General features: G+C 46.0%; 6 protein-coding genes across 6 annotated transcripts; 2 read left to right on the top strand and 4 right to left on the bottom strand.

Annotated features, from left to right (window-relative positions):
• Positions 1 to 67: 67 nt before the first annotated feature.
• On the bottom strand, positions 68 to 2106 carry RhiXN_07577 (Retrotransposable element Tf2 protein; the record flags this gene model as incomplete). Its single annotated transcript, XM_043327393.1, has 3 exons — positions 68 to 969; positions 1080 to 1559; positions 1620 to 2106. 3 exons carry the CDS (start codon positions 2104 to 2106, stop codon positions 68 to 70), a joined length of 1869 nt encoding a protein of 622 aa, XP_043182778.1.
• A 403-nt stretch (positions 2107 to 2509) lies between these two features.
• RhiXN_07576 (Retrotransposon gag protein) lies at positions 2510 to 5418 on the bottom strand (the record flags this gene model as incomplete). Its single annotated transcript, XM_043327392.1, has 3 exons — positions 2510 to 3719; positions 4071 to 4401; positions 5337 to 5418. 3 exons carry the CDS (start codon positions 5416 to 5418, stop codon positions 2510 to 2512), a joined length of 1623 nt encoding a protein of 540 aa, XP_043182777.1.
• A 1366-nt stretch (positions 5419 to 6784) lies between these two features.
• Positions 6785 to 9516, top strand: RhiXN_07575 (DEAD (Asp-Glu-Ala-Asp) box polypeptide 58; the record flags this gene model as incomplete). The annotated part of the gene is made up of 4 exons (XM_043327391.1): positions 6785 to 7231; positions 7298 to 7817; positions 7879 to 8509; positions 8562 to 9516. 4 exons carry the CDS (start codon positions 6785 to 6787, stop codon positions 9514 to 9516), a joined length of 2553 nt encoding a protein of 850 aa, XP_043182776.1.
• Positions 9517 to 11323: 1807 nt separating this feature from the next.
• On the bottom strand, positions 11324 to 13892 carry RhiXN_07574 (proteoglycan 4; the record flags this gene model as incomplete). Its single annotated transcript, XM_043327390.1, has 6 exons — positions 11324 to 12204; positions 12256 to 12318; positions 12390 to 12878; positions 12935 to 13377; positions 13428 to 13686; positions 13781 to 13892. 6 exons carry the CDS (start codon positions 13890 to 13892, stop codon positions 11324 to 11326), a joined length of 2247 nt encoding a protein of 748 aa, XP_043182775.1.
• Positions 13893 to 15522: 1630 nt separating this feature from the next.
• RhiXN_07573 (uncharacterized protein) lies at positions 15523 to 16498 on the bottom strand (the record flags this gene model as incomplete). Its single annotated transcript, XM_043327389.1, has 4 exons — positions 15523 to 15760; positions 15812 to 16018; positions 16075 to 16324; positions 16378 to 16498. The coding sequence occupies 4 exons, from the start codon at positions 16496 to 16498 to the stop codon at positions 15523 to 15525; spliced, it is 816 nt and encodes a 271-aa protein (XP_043182774.1).
• Positions 16499 to 16655: 157 nt separating this feature from the next.
• Positions 16656 to 21310, top strand: RhiXN_07572 (adenosinetriphosphatase; the record flags this gene model as incomplete). The annotated part of the gene is made up of 11 exons (XM_043327388.1): positions 16656 to 16770; positions 16829 to 17081; positions 17141 to 17928; positions 17987 to 18058; positions 18889 to 19151; positions 19870 to 19989; positions 20045 to 20262; positions 20322 to 20579; positions 20629 to 20688; positions 20815 to 21151; positions 21203 to 21310. 11 exons carry the CDS (start codon positions 16656 to 16658, stop codon positions 21308 to 21310), a joined length of 2592 nt encoding a protein of 863 aa, XP_043182773.1.
• Positions 21311 to 21321: the final 11 nt, after the last annotated feature.

The following is a 21321-nucleotide window of genomic DNA, read 5'->3' as shown; positions in this document are numbered from 1 at the left end:
ATAGGTTGGCAATATCAATGGCAGATGCTGTGGATTGGGTGGGAATGAAGTGGACCATTTTTGAGAATCAATCAATCACAGTTAAAATGGCATCAAAGCCCTCTGAAACCGGTAATCCCACAATCATGTCATAAGCTATATCTTCCCAGGGACGTTCAGGAATTTGCAATGGTTTTAACAGGCCTATAGGTACTTGATTTGTTGGTTTAGACCTGATGCAGGTTTCGCAGTGGCTGACGTAAGAGTTGACGAATTTTTTTAGCAATGGCCAGTAGTAACTCCTGGAAACAAGTTCTAATGTCCTAGCTTGTCCTGGGTGACCTGCTGCTAAAGCGTCATGCCTGGATTCCAAGATAAGGTTCCTAATAGTGTCGTCCTTTGGTACAAATATTTTTCCTTGAAACCATAGCAGTCCTTCTCTCAATTCCCAGTCTAAGACCTTTTCCTTGTTCTGGAGTTTATGCAAGATCTCTTTTAGCCGGTTATCCTCATAGATTGCTTCGCCAATCAGGTCGTTAATTTCCTGATCTGGGGTGATTGACAGGATAAAAAGTTCTGGTTTCAAGAGAACTTGGTTCTCTACCCCCCCTTCAAGGGGTACTAGGTCGTAACGTCTAGAGAGGATATCTGCCTTCTTGTTTTGCGCTCCTGGTCTATAGATGATTTGGAAATTGTAGTCAACTAGGAAGTTTGCCCATCGAATTTGACGTTTATTCAGGGATTGGGACGTGGAGAAATACTCCAAATTCTTATGATCTGTTAGAACTTGGACTGGTAGTTCCGATCCTTCCAGTAAATGACGCCATTCTTTAAATGCCCTAATGACTGCCAGTAATTCTTTGTCAAAGATGTTGTAGTTTTTTTCGGCTGGGGATAGGGATTTTGATAGATAGGCTACGGGGGCTAGTTTCCCTTCAGAATTACGCTGGGATAGTATTGCTCCAGTGGCATAGTCCGATGCATCGCATTCTACATAAAATTGTCTTGTGGTGTCAGGCTGTAAAGCAAGGGTGCTGAGGTAAGACATTTTTTAAGGCCGTCAAAAGATTGCTGTTCTGCTTGTTCCCATTTCCATTGACTGTCTTTTTTGAGCAAATTATACAAAGGGCATGCCATGTTGCCAAAATTAGGGATAAATCGCCTGTAAAAGTTTACAAATCCTAAGAATTCCTGGATGTTCTTGACATTTTTGGGTATTGACCAATTCATTGCATCTGTAACTTTAGACTGATCCACTTCTATGCCAAATTCGGATATAATAAACCCTAAGTAATCAATCTTCTTCACATGGAAGTGACATTTTTTGATATTGCAAAAGAGGTCGTTGTCCTGTAGCCTCTTAAGTACTTCTCGTACATGAACTTCGTGATCTTTTTCATTCAGAGAAAAGACTAAAATATCGTCCAAGTAAATGATGACATAGACATCCAAAAGGTCTCGGAAAATTTCGTTCATCATGCCTTGAAAAGCCGCCGGCGCATTTGTCAATCCAAAAGGCATAACCAAGTATTCGAATAGTCCGTATTTGGTCTTGAATGCAGTTTTCCATTCATCACCTTCTTTAATTCAAACTAGATTATATCCTGCCCTAAGATCAAATTTGCTAAAGATTTTAGCACCTTGTAATTTCTCAATCAGGTTTTGTGGTAAGGGCAGAGGGTAGACGTTTTTCTTGGTCATGCTATTCAGACGCCTGTAGTCCACACACATACGTAGTTTCCCATTTTTCTTTTTGACAAACAAGATGGGAGAGGCCATTGGGGATTTTGATGGGCGAATCAGACCAGCCTTGAGTTGTTTCTCAATAGTTTCCTTCAGTTCTGCATCTTCCCTTGGGCCTAAACTATATATGGGGCCATGTCGGGGTCTTGCGTCAGGAAGTAACTCAATGGCAATATCGTAAGGACGGTGGGGCGGTAGTTTGGATGATTCTTCTTCAGAGAAGACCTTGGCAAATTCCTGATAAGGAAGTGGTATTTCTTCTACTGCCTTGAGTTCTAGGACAGTAGGTACGGATAGGCAATTATTGGAACAATATGATGAATTGAAAACGAGTGTGTGCTTTTCCCATGAGATTTGGGGATTATGCTTTTTCAGCCATGACATTCCTAGCACTAGTTGATGATTGCCAATGTTCGAAATGTGACATTCCAATTCTTCAGTATGACTGCCGATGGTGCACTTAAAACGAGTGAAATGGGTAATTTGACCAGAGTCAATTTCTCGGCCATCTATGACGCGTAATTTTTTTGGGATTTGATGTTGATAAGCGGGAAGTTGGTAAGTTTCAACCAAAGAGGGTGTATGAAGCAAGAAGTTGCTCCTGAATCGATCATGGCTTTTCCTTGAAAGGGTTTAGCCGAAAAACTGGATTTCTGGATTTTAGGAGATTCACACGGATTTGCAGAAAACGACGCATATATTTGTGATGTATTACATAAAGAAAGTATTTCAAAATCGTTGTTTTCATGGTGCAAATCCGCGAGCATACAGCCAAGTGCCTTACTCCTTAGTCGGCCTTGGCTTTTCCTTTTCCCGATTCCTCATCCTCAGAAACTACTTCAATACGATTTTCTTCTTTTGGCCTTTCCCAAGACCATTCAACGTTAGCCACATGTCCAGACATAGGCTTTGAGGGACAATTGCGTGCAAAGTGGCCTTTACCACCGCATACATGACAGGTGAGATTTGTAAAGCCCCTTCCATCCAGGTCCATGGGGCCTGGACCCTTAGAGTTTGAAGCTAAAACAGGAGTGGGGGCAATTATGGGTTTGACAGGTGCGGCGGCGGCAGGACGTTCATCTTTTTTAAGGGAGGGGAAGGGAATCATGGTGTCCTTGGTTTCCCCATTCCATCTAACGTTTGGCATATTGCCAGAGGTTGTGCGAATAATGGAAGTAATGGCGCCTTTCTTGGCGCGACGAGTGGTTGGATCGATCATGTAGACATTATCTCCCACATTGAGGCAAGTGCGAGTGGGAGTGGGGCTGGAGGTGGAGTTGGAAACAGCAGTGGGAGTGGCGCGAACAGTGGAGACGGAGGGATTGGATAGGCGCGTAGATTCAATATGGTTAGCAATTTCCTCTGCTTTGTCATACACTTGTTGAGCTGTGGCCCGACGCCATTGGAACATTGTTGACAGCATGATGTCTTTAATTTCGTTTTTAAGACCATCGTAGTATTTATTGCGCAGAGTCTCGTCGCTGTAACCCAAGGAAACAGAGTATTGCTGAAATTCCCGAGTGTATTCTTGGACTGACGCCTTCTGCCGCAAATTATTCCATTTTTGACGATATTTCTCGTCGCAATTTGTGTCCACATAATGTTTAGTGAACTCGGCCCAAAAAGTATCGATATCTTCCAACAGAGGAACTGCTTCTCCCCTGAACACCTTCCTTTCTTTATATGGGCAAACCCAATCCTCAGCCGTTCCCTCAAAGTATGATGTCACCCACAAGATTTTTTCTTCATGAGAACGGGTTGCTCCTTTTGCTCTTATATAGGCCTGGCAGGCAATAATGAAATTGAGGGCGTCTTCTTTCTTGCCACTGAACTTATTGGGTTTAGCAAATTTCAAGTCCGAATTGGACAAAGCAGGAGCGGGTGGGGGATTGGTGGAGGTGGCTGTGCCAGAAGGTGGAGGTGGGGCAGGGCCGTGGGACAAGTATTGTAATTGTGGAGTAGTTGATCTTGCACAGCTTGAATGGAAGCGGCCGCCCCTTGGATTTGGGTAGAGTAGAATATATGTTGATTGCGTGATTGGTCACGATGTTCTTTGAGTTCAGCTCTCAGCAACGCTATTTGATCATGTTGCGCTTCATAAGCGCCTTGTAATTGCAAAAACTCTTTTTTTAGAACAATCATGTTTTGGGCAACCATATTTAATAACTTGCGATCAGACATATTGTCAAATGACATGGGGGAATATACATGAGGTGGCACAGCCGCAGGAGCAGGAGTATGAGTACGTGAAGAAGGGGCAGACCACCCCAATTGGATTTGGGGAGAAGACAAATTAGTCTCTCCCATTGCGCCCAAGCCAGGCATTGTCATGTGAGACTGCGAAAAACTCATATTCTTTGTAGTAATGGATTCGACCTTTTCCGTCTTGGGTGATGTCTTGAATGGAACAATGGAAATTATCCAACTCCAACTCTTTCTCAACTAATAACCTATCTTTCTCCTCGATAAGCCTTTCTTGCTCTTCGATAGTGAGAGCTAGATCGCGATTGTGGGCTTCGAGGTTGGAGATAAGGTTCCTTTGTTCTTGAAGATCAGCCTTGTAGATGTTGTTGAGGCGCTTGGCAAAGGATTTGTGATGCTTGATGTGGGCAATGGTTTGGAGTAGCCCGGGTTCTTCTATGCGAGCAATATGTTCTTCAAGATTATTGATACAACCCACTAGTATGTGATCAATATTGTTGAGAGTTTTTTCAAGGTACAGATAGCGGGTGACGACGGAGTAAGGCCAAAAGATGGCAAATAGGATGAGGTCTAAAAAATCGAACACTAGGATGCGTTCCCGATACAAATCGGTACTCGATCAGATAGACAAAACGGATTTATAGTGCTAAAATACTAACTGTTTGCTGCACCACTAGCGTTAGACAATCCTTGTACTAAAATCAACAGCTGTGTGCAAGCGTGATATTAGTCAGGTTTTTTGTAAGCAGAGGTTTGGCTGACTAACAGCGTATGACTAAAGGTGCGGACACCCTGGTATGCGGACGATCGCTAGCGAGGGGCTATCCCGCGGTCTTACTGCTACTCGTATTCCTGTCTTTGATTATTACACAGGGGCTACGATGTGATAGCTTTTCAGACGTTGGTGCTTATCCAAGCGTAGGTCTCGTTTGTCGACAAGAGTACGAGTGAAAAGACTTGACCTAGTGTCACGACTAAGCTCGGACCTATGATGCAAGTAGGCTTAAAGTCCGTGGCCCTATCACCAATGGACTATGAAACAAGGTAGAGGGCCGACGAAGGGCCAAGGGTTATGGTAAGGGAGAGGGCGACAAAGGCCTGGTTAATGATGTTAAGTAAGATGCACTAGTGGCCGACTAGGGGCCTGGGCAAAGGGTAGGAGTGAACTTAGGATGAATTGACGAAGAGGTCAAGTCTTGCTGTTTAGCGGCGACTTGACCCTGCTTATATACATGAGTGGAGCCACATCAAAAACAACAGTACTAAATAGTGAGTCATTTACAATTTCACATCATATATCAAATATGTCACGTGATCTTGATGAGTCATAAATATATATCAAAAAAGGAAAGTGTCTCAGAAAAAAGGTAGAAAATAGTAAAAATTCATGTCATGCCGATGAAGGTCATGACAGCAGGTTAACGGGTGTGACTCGTTCATAGCAGCAGCTTTGAACAGGTAGAGAACGGAGTGGGCAACGGGAGTCAAAGGCATGGTGAGGATCTAAGTGTGATGAAAAGGATAAATGTGAGATAGTGGTGATAGACTGCTAAGTAGCTCAAGTAGTAGCTGGGACTGCAAAGATCACGTTTGGGGGTATTGCTACCTGCAAGCATTGGTTCTTTTGTATCATGGCCTCCAGGATTACAATCACATGTCTCATGGCGATCATAAGAAAGTGCTACCTTGTCTCAGACTTTGTCTGCTGGATCCTCAAAGCTCCGCTGTCATGCCAAGCCAATCAATACCGTTAAAGGAAGCAGTTTTCAGCTAAGGCATTACCCATATTAGGCATCTCAGCCGTATTCAATCTTTGGCTGTCCGTATCTACATTTGATTCTCTCAAGTGGGAACCCCCACAGCCAAAATTAACTGATGACAGTCAGATTGCAGATTGTTTGAGCTAAGATAAATGCGGGGGTAAATTAAGTTTCAGTGCAAGGCTTGGATCATCTTGGAACGATTCCCCGTGCCTTAGAATCTTGTATAAAATATGTTCTTTTCTTTTGACGGCTTGATGAACAACAACCGTGGATGTTCACTCAATTGTCGGTTTCAAGAATTCATTTTGTTTTTAATCAATTCTATCATGTGGCGGAATAAGGTTTGTCACCTTATTAAGATCCAATGTTTCCTCTCTAACTTCGTTACTCACCTTTCCACAATTGGAGAAATGCTGCTCACGTCATGCTGGACGCTTGCACGCAAATACTTATCAGCAGTGCTTGCAGAAAAAAGTGCAATATTGGGTTCAATAGTTCCATTGTTGAAAGGCTTGCGTCAAGACCTAAGGTACTGGTCTTAAGGGTTGTGGCGCACCGCTGGTGCCAACATTTGACAGGCACATTCTAGAACAGGCACTATGGCAGCTCAAATTAAACAGTCTCTTTTGTTGAGTTCCGCAGTCCAGTAGTGAAACACAGCCTATTGAGTACGGAAACGCAAGACAGACACACCCAACCCTGGTAAATGATATCCATGCGCAGACCATTATGAGCAATCACACAACCTTGACGCAACATGTGATCAGCAGTGCGGGGACATGCAATCAATGCTGATCTTGGTTTGACATGAGATTTGCCATGTATTTCATGGCGACAGGTGATACGGTATCATGGTTTAATCAATCAGGATTTTGCATGGCTGACTGCTCTTATGTTTGTACCTGAGGCCGTGGATATGACAATCAGTCTTGGTAAATTCCTTTTGACCAATAACGTTATTTGTGCAGTCGTTCATCTGATTTTGGTTTGACTGATTATAAGTACTCTGAAGCTCACAGAAGACCATCTAACTAACGGGTTTACCTTGAAACCAACTTCTCTCCTCTTGATCTTTGTACCTTCTGCTTTTCTCAACCATGTCTTCGCGCTATTCATCTCCAAACTATACCGAGGACGAGGCAACCTTTGAAACTGATAAAAGGGAGCAGATTGACAAGAACTTACCCAAAATCAAGCTGGTGACGCTTAGGGAGTGGCTGGCAATTTGGCTTCGCTTGGACCGTGAGTCAACGCCTGAGCTCCGAGATGCGTTTGGCTTGTGTAGTCATTTCTATGATCCGGAGTCAAGGAGGCTGCGACGCGCTCAAATTACCTTCAACGATTGCCGCCCGCTGAATAACCAAACTGTACATCAACTTGCGGATGTTGACTCAATGATTGGCGTTGTTCCAAGAAACATGCCTTTGATTCCTGTACCCACTCTCAAGACTGTCAAGTATTACATGATGAGAAGCAAATCGTATACTCTTACCTCTGACCTTCATATTGGGCCAGTCAAAGTATTGATGGATGACCGTACTTTAGTAAGCAATCCCCACATACACTCATTATCATTAGCATACCACTCACCATGTTTTGCTTTGATTTAGGAAATGCATATACACAAAGTGCCCAACATTCGATTCTTGGATTTGGGAGATAATGGAATGTTCCGCTTGCACTTCCCGCTTTTGGGATCAACCGGTAACAACATGTACCTGGGTGACTCCCAAATGGCTCAGCTCTACGACTTGGCGTTTCATCCAGCAGCTCTTCAAACCCTCCCGGAGGATTTAGTACGAGAATGGCCTGGCACCTATGAGGACGAGAAGTTCAGAAGTCAAAGCCACAAGTCCAAGCAAAAAGAGTATCAAAACCAGCAAGGCGAGAGTCAAGACATGCGTGGAGGCGTGGCGCAGCAAACTGGTCAAGACATTCATGTCGAGTACATTCAGGATTGGTTGGACTGCGCCAGAGCCATGATCCAGGAGACTGAGAAGCTGCGCTGGGCCAGGTACTTTTTCTTGTCCTACGAGCTCAGAGGAGTGAAGAATCGGGAGTGCAGCGTTCATCCCCCTCCAGAGGTCCCCCCCGTGACTGTGCTTAATGAGCCTACGGGTGATGATGAAGGTATGCATGAATAGCTATCAGAGTCCCATTTGCTCACTAACAAAGCTTACATGGTCTCCAGATGTTGAAATTGAGGTTGATCAAGAAAGCCCAAGGGTGAAAGCTGTCAAAGGTATACTCAGCCATTTCAATACCACTCTATTTGAGCCTGGTATGTGGTTCATCGACATTGCCACCCGGATCACCATCTCGCCAAATCCGGACGATCCATTGGAGTGTACATTTGCGGATGCGGATATGCACTCCCTTCTATTTCAACACTATACCGGCTTAGCATTTGAAAGCTGTGAAGAGCTTGTTAGCGGTCAAGGAAATCATTACCAGAAGGACGAAGTTGCCCACTTGAACGCCCTTGCTGGCGGTCGCTTGACCATCCCCCGTAGGCTAGCAGGAGACACCGGTATCACTTATGCGCAAATCTACACCACCGACAAAAGCAATACCTACAACATTGCGCTAGCTCAGAACGCACAGCGAACCAGCGCCATCCGAATGCTTGAGTCATGGGATCAAGAGCTCAGCACGCATATCAACGGGTTGATGTCTAGCTTTGAGAACTCGGCTTGCAACCATGGTGTAGCCTTACGTATTGAGACTCGTGTAGAGTATGAGAGCTATCCCACCTGTCATTTGAGAATACCGGATGAGCTGCTCCGGAGGTGTGTCTATGTTTTAGACCGTGATGTGTTCTGGTAAGCACGTATTCTGCTCATCCCTGTGGAAGTAATACTCATCTGTTGGCAGGCACTGGAAACGTTGCCGGCTTGCGTCCATGAAAAGCGTTATGTGCCAATGGATGGACGCTTGGCGTACGTTTACCCTCAACCGGCTTGCCGTGGCTGGGACATTGCTCATCATCATGGAATACATGATGAATGCACTGGTGAACCGTCCAGCCTCTGGGGGGACTTGGGACCAGGTTCATGATGCAGCCTGCGTTAAAGAAATGAGGGGAAACGAATTGGTTCCCACGCGTAAGCTGGGCGCCCTGTTTCTCCCCAAGATTCATTTTGAGAAAAACAAACAGCCGCGTGTTTCTAGGCAGCGAGTTCTTGACCAGGCAATCATTCTCTACTTACTTGGGCCTCAAGGTCAATCGTTGAGCAGTATCATGGCTTTCAACAAGATTGTGGGAGTGAATCTCCGAAAGCAACCGCGCGATGAAGACCCTCGCCCTTGGGAAAGCAGCGCGCAGAATTCAAGCGCGGCTCCAATATCAAACAAGCAGAGACTAGTTACGATCCGGAGTACCCATGACACAGCAAACCCGCTTGCTGGTCCCAATTATGCTCAAGATCAGGATACGTACTCATCAGAAGAAGAAGAAGATCAGGCAGAGCAAGAGAGCGCTTCACCGTTCAAGAATATGCTTTGGGACATTATCAGCAATTATCCAATCCAGATCATGAACAAGGCTCCTAACCGCTCACAAGCGCGTGAGTCTTGGTGCCGACTTGGCAGCGACGAGCTTGCTGGAGTAACGCATGACTTCTTCACCAGCATGGAGAATCTCACAAGAGCGTTTGAATCGTACTACTTGTTTCCTGCTGATCTCAGCAAGTGGGATGCCACCGTGGCTCATCTGTTTCCGCTCATTCAAGGCAGCACCGGGAACCTTGAAAGGCAACAAGGTGTTTCGAATTTGGGAGTGGTGGTTGAGTTTTGCACCATGCAGCTAGCCCTTCCTGAGTCAAGTTGAGCGCAGATGGTTCAAGACGCTAGACGATATGTCTCAGCACACTGGGCTTGGTTACCCATAGGCACAGGCAAGAACCACTTGTGGTCAACCGGGGTCAGCAACGTGCCTAAATCTGCGCAACAAGTAGGACCATTGAAAGGAGGGCCTTGGATGATTCGCAACCCTAGGTTAATTCGCGCTGGTGATCACTAATGTAATACCCTCATATTGGTGGTAGTGCGTGGAAGCCTTTTTGTTCTTCATGATAACAGGCCCAGCTGACTCGTAGCCCAGACATGTAGCTAAAGTGTCATGATTACACTTGATACACCAGCCGTTCATTGATATGATCTTCGACTGCTTGAACTCAGTCATTGCTTGTTCAAAATACCCTACTCCGTTTGAGACAATATTATTTATCTTCAAACCAGGATTAAGACTTTGAGTTGTAGACGCTTTATGATATTTAGTTTACACTTGGGTTGGTTTTGTACTAGTTTAGTAGCTCATTAAGTGAGCCAGTACCACAGGGGATGGTGTATGACTTACGCAAAACGACAGGCTAAAACCCTATCATAATGGGCAATGCTTTATTGTATCAATCTTTCACGCATTGGGCTCACTACTAGTGGTTTCATCAACTCTGTAAACTTCTGCCATTTACGTGTGAAAGATTTGTTGAGCATTTCTTTTACAAGACCCCAGATTCTAAGCAGCAACATAGGTGATTTCATGATATCCCAATCAGAAAGTGATAGCGTCAGCATATGAGAAAATTATGAACGTATCATAAACAGAAAATTCATGTATTCATATCCAACCTTTTATGACTCTGGAAGGTTATATGCAGCAACACGCAATTGGAAGGACCAGGGCTATAATGGGAGGTGCCCCTAGTATTGCCCGTATGTTTGTCAGTAGTACATTTATGTGGCTCATCTTCAACATAGAAAGCAACGTTTTATTCCTCAATAAACGATTAGACATTTGGAGAAAGCCATCATTCTCTTGTAGCTCACATAAAGCACTTGCTGATAAAACAAAGCCTCAAAACAACAAGTCGGGTACATGCAAAGGCTCTATTGTCTTTTATACCGACTCATAAGGTCTTGCGCAGGACAGTGTAGACCGCCAAATACATCTCAGAATATTCATTTATAGTTTCTATTGACTGATACAGATAACCCTTACCCATTTTTGACTCCAATACCCAACCGGTCTAAAGCGCTTATTGGTCATAGCACAGTATCTTCCATTATCGGCCATGGCAGAAAGATAATGATGGTTAATCAACCAACAGTTGACACCCCAATACCACCAATATGTATTGGGAAAAGCTCCCTGATGAAAAATCCTGAGGAGGGAAGTGGGTTACACGTCTGAGAAAATTACTCACGACCAACAATTAGTTTCTGACGGTCCCGCTATTCCAGGTGGCTCTTAGCCTTAGCGCGTACTCCGCATTTTTCAGTCATTATACTTATCACTTGGGTTAACCGAATTTGTCGCCAGGAGCTTTCCCAAGACTGGATTCACCGAAATGAAGCAAGTTGACTTGGACATTGTGGGATGGACTTCAAGGCTTAAAGCAGGCTGGTCATTTCAAAACGGGCAACTACTCATTTACTTACTATGATGACATGTATGTACTCTCCGATCTATGACATTATATTTGTAGCCTACCATATGTTTGATAAATTTCAGCTACGTGGATTGCTTTTTTCTGCAACAGGATGTAATAGATATATATTCATGTAGGACCGTTTTATATCAAAACAAGTCCTCAAAATTCACAAAAAAAAAACAGAATATACAAGAAAATAGCTCCTTATTGCCTTCCCGTCGTATTGTCCATATCGAACTCACATGTATCTGGGACTGACTGTGCATAAAGCGAGGAGCCGGCAGGGGGAATAGGTGCTGAAACTGAAGTGACAGTCGCAGGCACAGAGGCGTTCGTAGACGCAGGGGGAGGGGTTGGGGGTGGTGTGCTGGCGGGCACAGAAGCTGAAGACACAGCGGTCGAGGGAGGCTCAAGAGAAGTGGGCGCGGGACCGGCGGGAGATGCAGGAAGAATGGGAGATGGCGGCGCAGGCGCAGGCGCCGGTCCAGGAGCAGGAGCGGGAGTGGGAGCCGGAGCCGGAGCCGGAGTCGGAGCGGGAGCGGGAGCAGGAGCAGGAGCAGGAGCAGGAGCAGGAGCAGGAGCAGGAGCAGGAGCAGGAGCAGGAGCAGGAGCAGGAGCAGGAGCAGGAGCAGGAGCAGGAGTCGGAGCAGGAGCAGGAGCAGGAGAAGGAGCAGGAGAAGGAGCAGCAGCCGGAGCCGGAGCCGGAGCAGGAGCAGGAGCCGGAGCAGGAGCAGGAGTAGGAGCAGGAGAAGGAGAAGGAGCAGGAGCCGGGGCTGGAGGAGGGGTTGGGGCTGAGGCGGGAGTCGGAGTTGGAGCCGGAGGGGAGGCCGGAGCCAGAGAAGAAGCCGGATCCTGGGATGGCGCAGGCGGAGACGTACAAGCCGGCGCGGCAACAAGAGAAGGCACGGGAGCAAGGGGAAGTGCGGGAGCAGGAGTGAGGATAGACCCCAAAGTTTCTGGAGGCGCAGAGACTGGGGAAGGCGCCGGATTAGAGAGAGGCACAGGAGGAGGAGTAAGCTCAGGCCCCGGAGTAGGTGTACGCGCAAATCGCGCGGGGGCAGGCAATGCTTTACGCGAAGGAGAAGCTTTCAATCCGTTAGTTTATAGTTCTCAACGCTTTGCCAAATTTGACTCACCTGCTTCCGGGTCAGGAATTTTCTTGGAGGAAGTAGCTTTGCCAGGCGGACTTGACATGGCAACTTTGATTAAAACGTTAGTATCAAATAATATAAAATTGTTAAATATGCTAAGATATAAGCAAATAACTTACCGTCCTCGCCTTCGTCTTCTCCTTCAGCATCCATCTCGGCGTCCGCCTCGTCAACTTCCATGGCCACAACTTGGCCTTCCTTCTCCCCTCTCTCCCGTCCCACATCCTTTTCTTCCTTGTCTTCCTTGTCTTCCTTGTCTTCCTTGTCTTCCTCGTCTTCCTTGTCTTCCTTGTCTTCCTTGTCTTCCTCGTCTTCCTTGTCTTCCTTGTCTTCCTTGTCTTCCTTGTCTTCCTTGTCTTCCTCGTCTTCCTTGTCTTCCTCGTCTTCCTCGTCTTCCTCGTCTTCCTCGTCTTCCTCGTCTTCCTCGGCTTCCTTGTCTTCCTCGTTCTCTGTGTCCTCTGCTTCCTCCTTGTCCTCGTCTTTCTCATCCCCCTCTTCTTGCTCTTCTTCCTCCTCGTCACTGTCCTCGTCATCCTTCCTTACCTCCTTCCCTTTCTCCCTTCCCTGCGCCTGCACCTTGGCTCCCTCTGCCTCGTCATCCCGGGGATCTTCATTAGCGGCCGTGGGATTGAGCCTTGGTAGGCTCTCCGCAAACCAAACCGACATCTACGCGGTCGCAACTTGCTGCGATCAAAGATTACATCATCATCATCAGTTTGGTCACCTTTTCCAGGGCTGTACTCGACATCCTGGCTGATTGCCCTTTTCTTGGACGGGGAAGGTGTGGCCCGCTTTCCTCCCTTCTTGCGCTTCCGGGATGTTTGCTGCTCTTGGTTTGTTTTCCGTTTCGCGCCTGCCTTCGCGTCCCGGATTGGTTTGGTAAACCACTCCCAAGTACTCTTCCCGCCCCTGACCTTCCACCACTCGGGCTGTGGCCCGGCTTGGTTCACCTCGCGGAGCGTCGGGTCTTCCTGGCTTAGAGGTGGCGGCAGATTTGTCCAGCTTTGAATCACTTCAGCCCACCTGACCTCATCATAGATTGCATCCGGCTCCATCAGCGCATAGCTGTATCCGGCCTTTGACTCCAGCCACAGAATCTCCTCAAAGCTGTCCGACCATGAGTTGTATCCAGTTGACAAATTAGCACAATGACTTACCCAGATCGCCAGTGAGGGCTTGATTCCTTCACCATCCCCACAATGTCTTTTATACACATGAAAACCAGATGTTTGTCCGAGTAGTCTTCGCCCATAAACCCGGCCCAGACAAAGAACTTAAACTGGCCCACAAGCGCTGACACGTACCCGTAGGCCTGTACGTCTTCCCACCATTCAGGAGTCGAATCTTGGTACCGGGGATAGACCAACTTGTTATGCTTCACAAAAACAAAACCATCCAGGGCACGGACAATCACCTCTAAAGTGAGGTAAAGATCAACAGACCAAATGCAAGAACGTGTTGAGAGTCAAAGCATTATAAATGAATTATTTAACGCGAGAAAGTCACGTACCATTTTGACTTTTCTTTGACCGCGGGGCTTCAGGGTCCAGAGTCACTGTTTCCGCCGTCAGTGAGCTCCCGCGATACACCTCCTGAATCAGTGTGGGAATTCCAGTAGACATGTCAAAGTAAGTGTGAACAAGGTAGGGAGGAAAATGTGAAAACACACGTGTCACAACATCCCAGTCACATGATCAGCGCGGTCACGTGAAGTCCCCTTATCAACGATCATGGGTCAACTTGCTAAACCGGCGGTGAATCCCGCATTCACAACTCGCGCCAATCTGATGGGTATCCTGGCTAACTGGTAGTATCTAGCCGCTACCTGCCACATTCGTGGTTATTAACCGGACTGAGGTGCAGGCCGCTACAGGTCGGAGCGAGCGCTATTTGGCAAAAGCTATTTGGTAATTCTTGCGTTTGCGCTCTGTTATATATGCGATAGCTGATGTAGATACTCAGATAACACTAGTTATATGCGCATTATAAAATCTAATGTCGTTGTGGCTTGTTTATCAAGTCAATCCATCTCACATGTCATGCATAATATTTTGTACACTTGGTTTTTTATCATATGTACTGATACATCCTTCCACCCCATATTTAAGTACTATATACAAGCGTACGGCACCAATAAGACCTCTTAGCCAGCGCATACAGCGCCATAAGGGAAATTAATTAGGCTAATAGTATAGTACACCCCTTTGTCCAAATGTTTGGTGTACAACTCATATTATAGAAAAGCCTATGAAATATTTAATCTATATACAAGGTGCCCGAAAGGCTACCCGGTTCAAACATATAACTGGGCCACTACCATTTTCTCTGAGGCTATGCTCTCCGGTTAGGTGCTGGAACCACGCTCTGCTCATGATGTTGCCCGTGAGGCTTTCCAGTTTGGCCTTTTAGTTTTTATTGCCAATGTTCATCAATTGCTAGGAGCAGCCTGTTCTGGCACCAGTGACCTTTGCTTGGACACGCTCCCATAAGCCACAACTGAAGCCTTTTAATATAGACAACATAGACGCTGGGTCAATGGTAGTCTGATTAGCATCTAGTTGTTAGCAAGCTGAGACTATTTCCAGGCACAGGCTATTAAGGTCGGCTACTCATTGCAGATAGGAGACAAGGTACTAGAAGCAATATAATCAATGGATGACTAATAGAGTTGCTTTTGATATTCATCATGCGTGCTGAGACAATATGTATTCAAGTCCAGACAGCTCAGGCTTACAGGGCACAGGTTATAAGCCAAAGTAACAAGAACGGAAGCCAGCATATCCTAAGCTCGCTTATGCAATTATCCCATTCAACTTGGTTTGGTTGGCTTGGTTGGTTGGCTCGACTGGTTGGTTGATTTGGTTATACACATATGGGGTCTTGTGGAAGATAGAAAGTAAAGAACTGAAATGCAATACTCAGCAGAGGTTAAGCTACGCTAGGGACCACCCAACTACGATCTACTCTAAGTGGCGTACCAGGCGCGAGGTACTATTACAGGCGTCTGCTTCTTATCCCTTATTGAGATACGGAGTTGCTATTTGTAGCTTCATATAACCCCCAACCCCTGGATTCAAAGGATTGCAGTTCTTGGTGGCGTGATTAACAGCTTTGGTGGGAGCAGATTTTTTCACTTGCAACAAGTTGGGAATGAGCACTGCGTATATTTTATTATGTACTGCATATCAGCGTAGATACGTAAGTTCAAGAGCGCCCACAGTATTAGGCACCCATCAACCACCCTCCACCAAATCAAGCCTTTGCCCAACCGGTTAGCCTACGTTTACGTCCCTTGCCACCTGAGGACGTGTTTGGATCAGTGGTTGTGACTTCATCATATGGTTCCTTGCGTTTGGCCTTGAGTCCCCCATCAAAGGCCAAGTTCCATGGTCGCAGCTGGCAAAGATTGTGCGCTGGCTGTCCCAGTTGGCCGGAGCTCTCGTGAGCGCTGGAGCAGCCCAAATCGATTGTCTTGGCACCTGCCTCAACGCTAAGACGTTCAGTCATCTGTCAAAGCTCTTCTTCCCATGTCAACACACACTGCTCCTCCCCTGGACGCAGTAGTCCTGGCCAAATTCCCAAACTTTGTGCTGGCCACCAGTCGGGGCAATAGTCATCTTGCAATAGTGGGCCTATTGAAGGGGCTCCAAAGTATGCCAAGGCGGTGTTCCAAAACTCAGCGTAGGACTTATGAGGAAACCCCATTGCATACTCCCCCACGTGAGTAGTCATCCAGATGCATTGAGCTCTGTAAATAAACAATGAGATCCAAACATTTGTTTCAACTCATAAACGTTAACTTACCCGCCTCGGAACCTTGTGTCATGGCGTACTTCCAATTTGAGCACATTATCAATATGTGCCCAAACCCAGTCGAATTGGCCTTTGTTGTCGTACCATAGCCCCTGAGCATATATTCCTTCCTGCCCGAGTAAGCTCGAGACTGCTCCCGTGACTTTCAAGCCTTGAAAGCGTTGTTCTTGCAGCAGTGGCTCAACGGAAGCCGGCGCACCGTCAATTGTAAAGTCAAAAGCGCTGATAATTCTTGCACAATCTAGGAGTGAGATATATTATGAGCGTAATTGAATGAATGTACAATGAACTCACTCTTTGACGCCAGATGACCAATAGCCCGTTCCGGATCCAACAGCTTGCCTTCCGATGCAGGAGACTGTCGGCAGTTTGATTTTCTCCAGTTACTTTGCTGATCGCAAACAAAAGATGTCATGATGCGTGGTGGTGAGTTTTACGAACAAACAAAGAACGCGTCACACAAGGCTTAATACAAAGATCACGTGACCATGTTGTCTAAAAAGGCCTCGCGTTTTTTTTTTTGATTCCTTGCTTCCCGCACCACTACCTACCGTACACTTGTCTTACACACTATGTCGGCCAACACTCAGTCCACAGCTCTTGTCAATCCATATGCGGGTTACAAAATTCAGCCCGAATTCATCACCCTTGATCCTGAGTCTCCTCAAGAGCTCCGCAAAGGGGAAGGTAAGAGCAAACAATTCAATAATTAAACGCAACTTATCTACTTTACGTTGTTTGCTAGTGATAGCTTGTGCTCTAGACGGCTTCATGTTTCTCAAAGGGACCAAATATGCATACCTCCATCAAGGTGCTGATGCGTATTGGTGGAGGGGCATCATTGCATTTGGATTTGTGACGCCGCTGTGCGGCTCTTTCAAATACTTCACGTGGTCGGGACATTGGGGGGCTGACTGGGAAGAGAAGCATTTAGAAACCATCATAATTACAAACATTGTCCATATATCCAAGGAAAGGAACATCAACTGGCAAAATGGGTAAGTTAATAATTACCCTAGCCTCCATATATACTCATATATTGGCTGATACTTGTAAGGACGGAGGACATACTCTGGATAGAAACAAAACATGGCTATAGCTACGCTTTGCTGGAGCCCAACGCGCAGTACGATGGGGGCTATTGGCGACCGGTAACGGAGTCTTGGGCAAGTACCTCGGCTGATGGTGTTTCAGCTAATCCTGCCTTCAAACCACTGCCGTGGCATAGCCCAAGGCCTGCATGGTGGGACGCATTGGGAGACGAGCAATGGGAGTACCTCGTCAATACATACTGGAAGAGTGACGCTTCCGAGGCGTGGTCGGATTTGCCAACTGCTGATGATCAGTCGCAAGCAAACTTGGAAACCACGGTTGCCGCTTCATCCCTGCCGCCTCCGGAATATATCACTGTGGACTCCGGATCGTCAAGTGAGGAGGAACCAGCTGTGGTGCTTGTCCGGACCAAGCCGCCAGTGACCAAGGGCGAAAAACAAGTAAACAGGAAGAAGAAACAAAAAGCCTCAAGTCAATTTGGTGCACGGTTGTCATCAAAGTCAAGCAAGAAAACGAAATACAAGAAGTTCAAGGTGATCAACGCTCCTGACTCGGGTGAAGAGAAGGTTACCACATCTGTCAGGGCCTCTCGGGGCGAGGCATCCAAATTGCCTTCCCAAGCACATCTGGGAAAGGGTAAGGCACGCCAAGCTCAAGATAATAACCAGAAGCAAAGAGTATACTCTGGTCAAGGAGAGGCTTCCACTTCTCAGAAAAGAAGAGTCACAGAGCCGATCTATGTTGAATCCAGCTCAGACAAGGATGAGAAAACCCTTTCTTTGCCCGTCTCAGGTAGAGTCCCGATTGTCACATGTTACTCCCTGCTCATCCTTTATGATTGAACTTACAGATTTGCCATCTGCAAGCATAGAACTTTTGGAAATAGGGAGTATCGATTCTCACATGACCTTCCCCAGCAATTGTAAGTGCAGTCATTTGTTCTCCAGACAGTCATTCTCGATTCTTATTTGAGCAATATTGTCTCCAGTTGTCAGCTCGGCTCCGTCGCCTGAAGTTTTAGAAAATTGATGTTGGCTGGGTGCAGTGACATGTCAATGTATTACATTCTGAAATAACCTCCCATTTTTAATCTTCTTTGTCCGTTGTATATTCATTAAAAAACTAGTGTTGCATATTATTTTAATACTATTGTATAGATCATTTTTTGCAATTGGCTTAAGCATCTAACTCATGGCGGTCAGCTTCACACCAATTCTTACCAAAACTCAGAATTAAGTTGCAAGCGTGAGAGGGTTTATCGGATTACTCTTTATCAAATTTGAAAAACAATTGAGGACTCTCAAAGAGTTGACGGAAACAAAAGGGAGACAGAGACCAAACTATTGTTGATATAGGATGCTGTGTCAAATATACAGGGAGCCGCTACTCACAAGTTACGGCCATTAATGTGTGCTAGCAACAGCCGCTAACCTGTGTGTTATCGTATGAAGATATGATATTTAATATTTCTCTCTTGTTAACATCTTGATGTCAGCTGTATCTGTGCTGGTTCTTCTCAACATTAACCCATAGCCTGAATCAGTTTCTTCCATGCGGTCCATTTGATTGCCTTGAGTTCTTTACAAGATTTCTAATGAGTTATCTACTTACGTTGGTTGATCACACAATTTAATGAGAGTCGAGCTTAACGATGCCGGAGAGCTTCATTACCTTGTCCATGCTTCATATCACCAAGTTTGAGAAGGAGATAAGGGAGTTGAAAGCATCATCATTTGAGTGCTGGATGAATAGTCAAACTCACTCCTTACATCGAGCCATTCAGCTCTAGATACCTTGAAGCATACTTTTCGTCGCCCGAATACTGTTATGTCTTGCTTCAGTCTTCAGTCACCCACCTTCCTCGACCCTTGTTTGCTAAAGGGGGCTTTAACAATGTTACAGATCATTGGATCCCCAACTTCCTGCTTTATCAATATCTAAAGAGTTACTGGAAGGACGATGTGTGGGAGGTGAATTTAAAAAAGAACGTTGTTAAACAGGAGCAAGACAAACTGGTTTGTCTAGTGTCTCATTTAGAGTGGATCGGATTGTATAACATGAGCCCTAGGACAGGTACCAAAGTAGTGGAAAAGAACATGCTTATCTACTTACAAACAAGGCCTTGGCGCATATCAGCAAGGATTTTTGAGTCTCCAGACATTATGATTCAAGTCCAGGGCTACCTCAAGATTCGAGGATGAATCACATAGGTGGTTGCCCGTAATTTATTATGAGCAATGGTAGACCACTGGATCTTGAGTGCTGGCCCAGCTTTCTTACTTTTAGGAGATATATAGACCCTGTCCACGTGACTTGGATTTGCATTGTTTGTCACGCGTGCCAAGTTATTTCCATTTTTTACAACCATAGCTTCACCGTTGCTTCATGTCTTCTCTCATTGTTCCGTCAGGTGTGTAAAAGCATCTCTGCTTGGCGGCTATTTATGAAACTATAAAACTAATGACACGTCCATAGAATCAATCAACAAAATTGCCAGCTCACAGGTGTCAATGGGTGAGCCATGACCAAATACAACCGATCAAACTTGTGACCGCTGTCATGATAGACTCTGAGGAGAAGATTATACAGAACAACAAGGTAAAGTCAAAAATTACTTGATTGAGAACTCTCACCAACGGCATACAGTATTGTTACTTGTGCAAAGATGGTGGAAGCTTGATTGACTGTTTTTGGTGCACAAATGCCTGCTGTTACACGTTGATCGGAGAGCAGGTTGACGACGTACAAGAGGAAACGGAGTCATGCGTCTCAATCCCTCAGAGTATGCTGGATAAAGGGGACATCTTCCCATGTCCGCGGTGTGTGTCTGAGCGTGGCTTGACTTCAATCGGAGTATGTCGGCTTCTAAATGATCAGAGTGAGCTTATTGATCAATGTTTGCTTGCAGTACTTCATCAATCAAGGACACAAGGCGACAATGAGGGTAGCACCAACATGCTCATTGATTCTGGTGATATATCACCTCAAGGTATTCCAACATTTGGCAGAGTCGCTGTGGCGCCAATTGCATGCTGCCTTGGCGGCTTTTCACGTCACCGTAGCCGCTGAAACGCGGCTTATACACAAAGAGTTTAGAGAAGGCGAGTCAGCACACCTGCTTGACGAGTAGGTAACACTGTACTCCGATTTATTGGTCAAACTGATTGACCTTTTACTTAATGTAGGATAGATGCAAATCGCCCTTTCCACCTTGCCATTGTTTTTCTTACTGAAGGAGATCCGCAAGGCGGATGGTGGCATACTTCTCAACACGGCAATCAGAAGAGCTCGAGCGTCGCAGAAGATCAATTTCTCGAGACGTGCCTATATACGTTAAGAAAGATTGCCCGAAGAGCATTGACCGCTCGCGTTTTTGGTGTGTCCTGCGGGTTTAACCTGCAAACTAAAGGCTCTCTGAATAGGATTAAGGAATATCTGCAGCGGTAAGTGCGCATGTAAACAAAGGTTGCGATTCTGATTGCTAGTTTTTAGTACTGCCTTCACGTCTATTGTGCTCCCAAGCACTTGCTCCCTGCTCATGTGCGAGTATCTGTACATGATGCCAGAAATCTTCGTCAACTTGTATTACTTTGGTGCCGGCTTGGATTGAACGCTGTTCGGCGTATGGGGAAGATCTAAAGAAGCCCGCATTCATACTGGACTGGTGATCATGGATAGGGCCGAGCAGAAGCTGCCGCTCAACGTCCGGCAGGTTCAGTATGCGCCTATAGCTTTACGACCGCTGGGTGTACAGCTACCCGTGGCTCGAGCCATATGTGGATGCTTGGAGAACCTGCAAACCAACTGGGCGTTTAAGAAGCAGCTTCCTAACGGACCTGAGATTATATTTATTTATTGTTCCAGATGCTGCGGAATGGAGCTACAGGTTGGAATATTCCCTGGCTCGCGGAAACAATTGGTCTATCATGAGGTGACCTTCATGTCCGAGGTTTGGGACACAAACAAGCGTCTTTTTGGGTTTCATCCGTCAAGAAACGTTCGCATGAAGTTATTGGTGGGCACAATTACTACTTTACTATTCTCACAATCTAAACTTTAGTTCTAGCCCCCAAATGAAGAAAAAAAGCCTTACCCAGTGGACATTGGTCAGATGTGGACTAAGGCGGGGTCAAAAGCGTTGGCTGTTGAGTCCAGTATGAATGTAGCTGAGTAATGTATTGTATT

This window comes from Rhizoctonia solani, chromosome 9 (assembly GCF_016906535.1).
Source record: "Rhizoctonia solani chromosome 9, complete sequence".
Taxonomy (NCBI): Eukaryota; Fungi; Basidiomycota; class Agaricomycetes; order Cantharellales; family Ceratobasidiaceae; genus Rhizoctonia; species Rhizoctonia solani.
This window is presented reverse-complemented; position numbering and strand designations above follow the sequence as displayed.